Consider the following 10,000-nt stretch of genomic DNA (forward strand, 5'->3'; position numbering starts at 1 on the left):
TAGAAGGGGAGAGGAAGTAGAGAGAGAGAGGGATAGAAGGGGGAGAGGAAGTTGAGAGAGAGAGGGATAGAAGGGGGAGAGGAAGTAGAGAGAGGGAATGTAGATACTGTAAGCTTGAATCCAGGAGGGGTTGGAATGAAGCGAAGGAGGGGAAGAAAAGCAGGGTAGTTAATAGAAGAAGGAAGGTTCTCACCCCTTTACATGAAAACAGCAGAATCTGAATCTCTCGTTGTTTCCTTCCTTCCTTCCTTCCTTCCTTCCTTCCTTCCTTCCTTCCTTCCTTCCTTCCTTCCTTCCTTCCTTCCTTCCTTCCTTCCTTCCTTCCTCCCTCCCTCCCTCCTTCTTTCCTTCCTTCCTTCCTTCCTTCCTTCCTTCCTTCCTCCCTCCCTCCCTCCCTCCCCTCCTTCCTTCCTTCCTTCCTTCCTTCCTTCCTTCCTCCCTCCCTCCCTCCCTCCTTCCTTCCTTCCTTCCTCCCTCCCCCTTTCCCACCAACAACAGTATTTACAAAGACGTCTCTCCTTTCTGTTCATCCTTCCTTCTCTTCCTGGCTTCCTTTCATCCTCAGCTCAAATCAATCAATATTGCTCTCTAATTCACACCCTCATTTAGTCATCAATATCTACTTTTGCATCCCAGCAAACACACACACACACACACACTTGAAATAACACACACATACCCACACACACAAACAGAAACATCTGAGCAAATTTTGTACACTTTTTTGAACCCTTATTTGAAATCTATAAACTGACGTTTTGACTTCAGCCGTGCAAATGCTGCATCAAAGACTCCCACACACACCTTGTGCCCTTGTCGTCCCACAGCATGTCTGGTATCAGCTGGTAATGCACGTACACACACACATACTGACTGTCACACACTGACACACAGCGCTGTCATTCATCACTCTTTGACTGTACAGTGATAGAATTGAGATTGAAAGAAAAGCAGACGATCGTGGAAAAGGAACAGTCACTCACATCGTCTCGTCGTTCTGGAACTCCAGATTCCCAGACACCTCTTCGAAATCCTCTCCACCCCGGGCTGTCCCGTCTACGGTCCTGTAAGGCACCACCACCAGCCCCCGAGCCCCCGACGTCCTCTGAACCTTGACCTCCATGACCCCAACACTCTCGCTCACCCGCAGGGCGTCGATCTCAAACGAAAATATCCCCGCGTGATCGTCGTCGTAGATGGTCACCGTCGCCGTGTGGCCGTCACCAAGCACCGCCTTGGGGGAGGAGTTAGAGTTTGTCTCCAACGGGTCGTAGCCAACCACACGAGGGTTACTGAGGTGGACATAGAAGTGCTCATCCTCTTCGAAGATGTCGTCGTCTATGATGCCCACAGTTATCTCTTTCAGGGTCTCGCCCGGCTTGAAGAGGAGGGTCCCTTCAGCGAATTCATAGTCTGAACCGGCGTTGGCTGTGCCGTCTTCTGTACGGTAGTCCACCTGAAGGAGAAGGGGAAGGAAGGGGGAGAGGAGGAGGAGGGGAGAGAGGAGGAGGAGAGGGGGAGGAGAGGTGGGGGGGGGAGAGGAGGAGTAGGAGGAGAGGGGGGAGAGAAGTAGGGGGAGGGAAGGAGGGAGGAAGAAAGGGAGGGGGAAGGAGAGGGGGAAGGAAGGGGGAGAGGAGGAGGAGGAGGAGGAGGAGGAGGGGAGAGGAGGAGGAGGAGAGGGAAGGGGAGGAGAGGGGGAGGAGAGGGAAGGGGAGAGGAGAGGAGAGGAGTAGGAGGAGAGGGGGAGAGAAGTAGGGGGAGGGAAGGAGGGAGGAAGAAAGGGAGGGGGAAGGAGAGGGGGAGGAAGGGGGAGAGGAGGAGGAGGAGGAGGAGGAGGAGGAGGAGGAGAGGAGGAGGAGGAGGAGAGGGAAGGGAGGAGAGGGGGAGGAGAGGGAAGGGGAGAGGAGAGGAGAGAAGTAGGGGGAGGGAAGGAGGGAGGAAGAAAGGGAGGGGGAAGGAGAGGGGGAGATGGAAGGGGGAGAGAGAGAAGGGTAGAAAGAGTCAGAAATAGAGAGAAAATAGATGTCATCAAGCATCCTCTCCTTCTTTCTCCTCCCCCCTACTCTCCTCCTCCCCCCCTCTTCTCCTCCCCTCTTCTCCTCCACCTCCTCACCTTACCTTAACAGAAGCTCCAGGGTCTCCGCCATGTCGGGCCACGGTCAGTTTGAGTGAGCCACAGTTCTCGAAGCACTGGTAGTGGGAGGGTTGAAACTCCATCCGGGTCGTGTGGGGGTCGTCTTCCTGCAGCTGGGGCTCCTGGCTGCTCACCACCTGGAGCAGAAGGGATGTAGAGAGTTTGATCGATGAGTGACATGCTGCTGCCTTTGAGTATATTCCATTGATAAATTATTTCATTACAATTTGGGTTTAAGTTCAAAATTCTAGCCACCATTCAGATATGATCAGGACAAAAACAAATCTGAGAAAAAAAAGGTTTGGGAAACATTGGTTTGGGAAAAGGCGCAGTGGACAGCCTGTACCTTCCTAGCCTGGTCAGCAGCATGCTTCTTCAGGATGTTGCCTGCTCCGATCATCATCCTGGTTGCCTGGATACGGTAGAACGCTCGGCTCTTCTGTTGCTGGACCAACACCTGACAGGACAGTGAGATTACACCAGCTGTTATACTATGAACTCTCTATGTCATGCATATGAAGACTTTATGAACTCTCTATGTCATGCATATGAAGACTTTATGAACTCTCTATGTCATGTATATGAAGACTTTATGAACTCTCTATGTCATGCATATGAAGACTTTATGATCTCTCTATGTCATGCATATGAAGACTTTATGAACTCTCTACGTCATGTATATGAAGACTTTATGATCTCTCTATATCATGCATATGAAGACTTTATGAACTATCTATGTCATGCGTATGAAGACTTTATGAACTCTCTACGTCATGCGTATGAAGACTTTATGAACTCTCTATGTCATGCATATAAAGACTTTATGAACTCTCTACATCATGCATATGAAGACTTTATGAACTCTCTATGTCATGCATATGAAGACTTTATGAACTCTCTATGTCATGCATATGAAGACTTTATGAACTCTCTATGTGATGCATATGAAGACTTTATGAACTCTCTATGTCATGCATATGAAGACTTTATGATCTCTCTATGTCATGCATATGAAGACTTTATGAACTCTCTATGTCATGCGTATGAAGACTTTATGAACTCTCTATGTCATGCATATGAAGACTTTATGAACTCTCTATGTCATGCGTATGAAGACTTTATGAACTCTCTATGACATGCACATGAAGACTTTATGAACTCTCTATGACATGCACATGAAGACTTTATGAACTCTCTATGTCATGCACATGAAGACTTTATGAACGCTACATTATCACCACTTTCAGTAATGTCTTTACATTTGAAGATGAACACAGTACAGTATTCTGATACATGACTTGCGTAGCACCATGGCAGTGCTTATGAAGTGCTTATGAATGCTCTATGAAGCCTTTATAAGCTGTGTACCTGGTAGTTGGCCATCTCTATAAGCTGCTCTGTGTCTCTATCAGGGTGTCTGGCTTTCAGTTCCTTCAGGGTCCTCGCCATGTCTCTCCTGGCCACGTCCTCCAGATCCCTCCTCCCTTCTTGTCCTCCGTCCTCCAGCATCCCTCCATCCCTCCATCCCTCCACCACCTGTCCGTCCAACTCCATCATGTCCATCTTAGTGAACCCACCTGGCCCCAACATCCCTCCTCCTCCTCCTCCTCCTCCTCCTCCCATCCCTCCGTCCATCCCTACCTCCGTCTCAACGATGATGCCTCTGTGCTTGTCGGCACGGTAACGCTTGCGGACGTACTTGTAGAAGAGCAATCGTCGATCGGCCACCCACGCCTGGACCACGCAGCTGGGAGAGCGGAGGGAGAGGAAGAGGGGGGTGTGAGGAGTGTGTGTGTGTGTGTGTGTGTGTGTGTGTGTGTGTGTGTGTGTGTGTGTGTGTGTGTGTGTGTGTGTGTGTGTCTAGTACTCACAGGGGGAAGAACAGAAAGGTGACCACGGCCTCCCAGACTTCCACCTCTCCAGGAGAGAACACACACAGGATAAGATACAGCCAGATGTATGCAAACACACTCCACGCCGCGGTCACGAAAAACACACGGAGATGTTTAATCTTCCTGGTCTCTCCATCAGGAACCACATAGACACACAGGGCGATGATGATGAACATGTTAAAAGCAGCACTGCCCACAATGGTGGAGGGACCCAGAGAACCAGCCTCGAAGCCGTGGCCACACACCTGGTGGACAAGAAGAAAACATGAGACCGTATCAAACCTGGGAGAATGTCGTTGTCTCTTCTGAATCAAATGAAAACTTTCACATACTACCAAGTACAACAGTTTCAACTTGGGGTTTGAGAACTTCCTCAAGAACGTGTTTCTCTATAACAGAGAGAAGTATCTCAGGAGCAGTGACCCCAGGGTCATGAGAATGTGTTCCTCTATAACAGAGAGAAGTATCTCAGGAGCAGTGACCCCAGGGTCATGAGAATGTGTTTCTCTATAACAGAGAGCAGTATCTCAGGAGCAGATGACCCCAGGGTCATGAGAATGTGTTCCTCTATAACAGAGAGAAGTATCTCAGGAGCAGTGACCCCCAGGGTCATGAGAATGTGTTCCTCTATAACAGAGAGAAGTATCTCAGGAGCAGTGACCCCAGAGTCATGAGAATGTGTACCTCTATAACAGAGAGAATTATCTCAGGAGCAGTGACCCCAGGGTCATGAGAATGTGTTCCTCTATAACAGAGAGAAGTATCTCAGGAGCAGTGACCCCAGGGTCATGAGAATGTGTACCTCTATAACAGAGAGCAGTATCTCAGGAGCAGATGATCCCAGAGCCATGAGAGTGAGGTTAGACACGGTCTCATTCCAGATCCTCACTGTAGCTGTGGTTGTCTCCCCGTTCCACTTCTTTATGGTGATCTCCTTCTCCTGAGAGGTTATCACCTGGAGGAGAGGAGAATACAACAGAACAGAGTAGAATGCGGTAGAGTAGAGTAGAATACAGCAGAGTAGAGTGGAATAGAATACAGTAGAGTAGAATAGAATACGGTAGAGTAGAGTAGAATACAGCAGAGTAGAGTAGAATAGAATAGAATACAGTAGAGCAGAGTAGAATACAATACATTAGAGTAGAATAGAATACAGTAGAGTAGAGTAGAATATAATACAGTAAAGTAGAGTAGAATAAAATACAGTAAAGTAGAATACAGTAGAGTAGAGTAGAATAGAATACAGTAGTGTATAATAGAATACAGTAGTGTAGAATACAGTTGAGTAGAACACAGTAGACTAGAATACAGAATAGTAGAGTAGAATAGAATACAGTAGAATAGAATACAGTAGAGTAGAATATAATACAGTAGAGTAGAGTAAAATAGAATACAGTAGAGTCGAGTAGAATACAGTTGAGTAGAATACAGTAGAGTAGAGTAGAATACAGTTGAGTAGAATACAGTAGGGTAGAATACAGTAGAGTATAATACAGTAGAGCAGAGTATAATACAGTAGAGTATAATACAGAATAGTAGAGTAGAATTGAATACAGTAGAATAGAATACAGTAGAGTAGAATATAATACAGTAGAGTAGAGTAAAATAGAATACAGTAGAGTAGAGTAGAATACAGTTGAGTAGAATACAGTAGAGTAGAGTAGAATACAGTTGAGTAGAATACAGTAGGTTAGAATACAGTAGAGTATAATACAGTAGAGCAGAGTATAATACAGTAGAATATAATACAGAATAGTAGAGTAGAATAGAATACAGTAGAATAGAATACAGTAGAGTAGAATATAATACAGTAGAGCAGAGTATAATACAGTAGAGTATAATACAGTAGAGCAGAGTATAATACAGTAGAGTAGAATACAGTAGAGTAGAATACAGTAGAGTATAATACAGTAGAGCAGAGTATAATACAGTAGAGTATAATACAGTAGAGCAGAGTATAATACAGTAAAGTAGAATACAGTAGAGTAGAATAGAATACAGTAGAGTAGAGTAGAATACAGTAGGGTAGAATACAGTAGAATATAATACAGTAGAGCAGAGTATAATACAGTAGAGTAAAGTAGAATAAGTAGAGTAGAGTAGAATATAGTAGAGTAGAGTAGAATATAATACAGTAGAGTATAATAGAATACAGTAGAGAATAATATAATACAGTAGAGGATAATATAATACAGTAGTGTAGAGTATAATACAGTCCAGTAGAGTAGACTATAGTACAGTAGAGTAGAATATAGTAGAGTAGAGTAGAATAGAATATAATACAGTAGAGTATAATATAAAACAGTAGAGTAGAATATAGTACAGTAGAGTAGAGTATAATATAATAAATACAGTAGAGTAGCGTAGAATATAATACAGAAGAGAAGAATATAATACAGTAGAGTATAATATAATACAGTAGTGTAGAGTATAATATAATAAATACAGTAGAGTAGAGTAGAATATAGTACAGTAGAGTAGAATATAGTACAGTAGAGAAGAATATAATACAGTAGAGTATAATATAATACAGTAGTGTAGAGTATAATATAATAAATACAGTAGAGTAGAGTAGAATATAAAACAGTAGAGTAGAGTAGAATATAATACAGTAGATTCGAATATAATACAGTAGAGTATATTATAATACAGTAGTGTAGAGTATAATTTAAAAAATATATATATTTGACCTTTATTTAACTAGGCAAGTCACTTAAGAACAAATAATTATTTTCAATGACGGCCTAGGAACAGTGGGTTAACTGCACGGGGGATTGAACTTGCAACCTTCCGGTTACTAGTCCAATGCTCTAACCACTAGGCTACCCTACTTTATTCTAATCTACTGTATTATATTATACTGTACTATATTCTATTACACTCTCCTGTATTCTACTCTACTCTTCTGTAATCTATTCTACTGTATTCAACTGTACTGTATTATATTCTACTCTACACTACTGTATTTATTATATTATAGAATACAGTAGAGCCTATTACAATACAGTAGAGTAGAATACAGTAGAGTGTAATAGAATAGAATACAGTAGAATAGAATACAGTAGAGTGTAATATAATAGAATACAGTAGAGTGTAATAGAATAGAATACAGTAGAGTGTAATAGAATAGAATACAGTAGAGTGTAATATAATAGAATACAGTAGAGTGTAATATAATAGAATACAGTAGAGTGTAATAGAATAGAATACAGTAGAGTGTAATAGCGTAGAATACAGTAGAGTGTAATAGCGTAGAATACAGTAGAGTGTAATAGAATAGAATACAGTAGAGTGTAAAATAGTAGAGTGTAATATAATAGAATACAGTAGAGTGTAATATGATAGAATACAGTAGAGTGTAATATAATAGAATACAGTAGAGTGTAATAGCATAGAATACAGTAGAGTGTAATATAGTAGAATACAGTAGAGTGTAATATAATAGAATACAGTAGAGTGTAATAGCGTAGAATACAGTAGAGTGTAATATAGTAGAATACAGTAGAGTGTAATATAATAGAATACAGTAGAGTGTAATAGAATAGAATACAGTAGAGTAGAATACAGTAGAGTGTAATATAATAGAATACAATAGAGTGTAATATAATAGAATACAGTAGAGTGTAATATAATAGAATACAATAGAGTGTAATATAATATAATACAGTAGAGTGTAATATAATAGAATACAGTAGAGTGTAATATAATAGAATACAGTAGAGTGTAATAGAATAGAATACAATAGAGTAGAATACAGTAGAATAGAATACAGTAGAGTGTAATATAATAGAATACAATAGAGTAGAATACAGTAGAATAGAATACAGTAGAGTGTAATATAATAGAATACAGTAGAGTGTAATAGAAAATAATACAATGTACAGTAGAGTGTAATATAATAGAATACAGTAAAGTGTAATATAATAATATAATGTAATATAATAGAATACAGTATAATAGAATACAGTAGAGTGTAATAGAATAGAATACAATAGAGTAGAATACAGTAGAATAGAATACAGTAGAGTGTAATCTAATAGAATACAGTAGAGTGTAATAGAATAGAATACAATAGAGTGTAATATAATAGAATACAGTATAATATAATACAGTAGAGTGTAATAGAATAGAATACAATAGAGTAGAATACAGTAGAATAGAATACAGTAGAGTGTAATAGCGTAGAATACAGTAGAGTGTAATAGCGTAGAATACAGTAGAGTGTAATAGAATAGAATACAGTAGAGTGTAATATAGTAGAGTGTAATATAATAGAATACAGTAGAGTGTAATATGATAGAATACAGTAGAGTGTAATATAATAGAATACAGTAGAGTGTAATAGCATAGAATACAGTAGAGTGTAATATAGTAGAATACAGTAGTGTAATATAATAGAATACAGTAGAGTGTAATAGCGTAGAATACAGTAGAGTGTAATATAATAGAATACAGTAGAGTGTAATATAATAGAATACAGTAGAGTGTAATAGAATAGAATACAATAGAGTAGAATACAGTAGAATAGAATACAGTAGAGTGTAATATAATAGAATACAATAGAGTAGAATACAGTAGAATAGAATACAGTAGAGTGTAATATAATAGAATACAGTAGAGTGTAATAGAAAATAATACAATGTACAGTAGAGTGTAATATAATAGAATACAGTAGAGTGTAATATAATAATATAATGTAATATAATAGAATACAGTATAATAGAATACAGTAGAGTGTAATAGAATAGAATACAATAGAGTAGAATACAGTAGAATAGAATACAGTAGAGTGTAATCTAATAGAATACAGTAGAGTGTAATAGAATAGAATACAATAGAGTGTAATATAATAGAATACAGTATAATAGAATACAGTAGAGTGTAATAGAATAGAATACAATAGAGTAGAATACAGTAGAATATAATACAGTAGAGTGTAATAGAATAGAATACAGTAGAGTGTAATATAATAGAATACAGTAGAGTGTAATATAATAGAATACAGTAGAATAGAATACAGTAGAGTGTAATAGAATAGTATACAATAGAGTAGAATACAGTAGAATAGAATACAGTAGAGTGTAATATAATAGAATACAGTAGAGTGTAATAGAAAATAATACAGTAGAGTGTAATATAATAGAATACAGTAGAGTGTAATAGAATAGAATACAATAGAGTAGAATACAGTATAATAGAATACAGTAGAGTGTAATATAATAGAATACAGTAGAGTGTAATAGAATAGAATACAATAGAGTAGAATACAGTAGAATAGAATACAGTAGAGTAGAATACAGTAGAGTAAATACAGTAGAGTAAAATACAGTTGATTGAGTGGCTCAATCAACTGTATTGTGGCTCAGTTAGTAGAGCACGGCACTTGCAACGCCAGGGTTGTGGGTTCGATTCCCAAAGGGGATCAGAACGAGAATGTCTGCTCGCACTAGTGTAAGTCGCTCTGGATAAGAGCATCTGCTAAATGACTCAAATGTAAAAACGTGCAGGTGTGTGTGTTCTCAAAGCAGAATAGAAAATAGAATTCTCACCTCTATAGAAGACATGAATCTATCAGCTATGATGGACATCCCCAGGAACATGTAGATCATCGCTACAAAGTAGACAATGGCCCGCGCTACCTGGATTAGATTAAAGAAGGGTTGACATTGAGCTCTCAAACAGGTCATAGTCACTTGCACTGTTCACATTTTACTATCACTGTTCACATTTTTTACTATCACTGTCCACATTTTACTCCCGTTTTTAAAAGGGGTGTCATTTATTTAGAGCCGCAATGTGTAATTGTTTGGCAACCCGATCAAATTCACGTAGAAATAAGAGTTATAGATCCGTTATTCTCATAGAAAGCAACTCTAAGAAGTGGTAGATCTGTTCTATGTGCGCTATTTCTATGCTTCCCCGGTTCTTAAAGTTTTGTTTTTGCATCTTTTACTTTGGGTTTTGTACACCAGCT

At 39.5% G+C, this 10,000-nt stretch overlaps 1 protein-coding gene across 3 annotated transcripts in view; it reads right to left on the reverse strand.

The window, feature by feature from the left end:
- The window catches only part of LOC115124871 (sodium/calcium exchanger 1-like), a 108,695-nt gene that overhangs the window by 56,320 nt on the left and 42,375 nt on the right, over positions 1–10,000 (reverse strand). For all 3 annotated transcript variants that reach the window (XM_065025232.1, XM_065025233.1, XM_065025234.1), the window contains 7 exons: positions 9,576–9,665; positions 4,829–4,981; positions 4,006–4,271; positions 3,503–3,881; positions 2,481–2,591; positions 2,119–2,271; positions 984–1,456 (listed from right to left, as the gene is read on the reverse strand). In XM_065025232.1, the coding sequence (XP_064881304.1) occupies positions 984–1,456; positions 2,119–2,271; positions 2,481–2,591; positions 3,503–3,881; positions 4,006–4,271; positions 4,829–4,981; positions 9,576–9,665 (1,625 nt within the window). The remainder of the gene's footprint in view (positions 1–983; positions 1,457–2,118; positions 2,272–2,480; positions 2,592–3,502; positions 3,882–4,005; positions 4,272–4,828; positions 4,982–9,575; positions 9,666–10,000) is intronic.

The sequence above is a fragment of the Oncorhynchus nerka genome, linkage group LG12 (assembly GCF_034236695.1).
Source record: "Oncorhynchus nerka isolate Pitt River linkage group LG12, Oner_Uvic_2.0, whole genome shotgun sequence".
NCBI lineage: Eukaryota > Metazoa > Chordata > Actinopteri > Salmoniformes > Salmonidae > Oncorhynchus > Oncorhynchus nerka.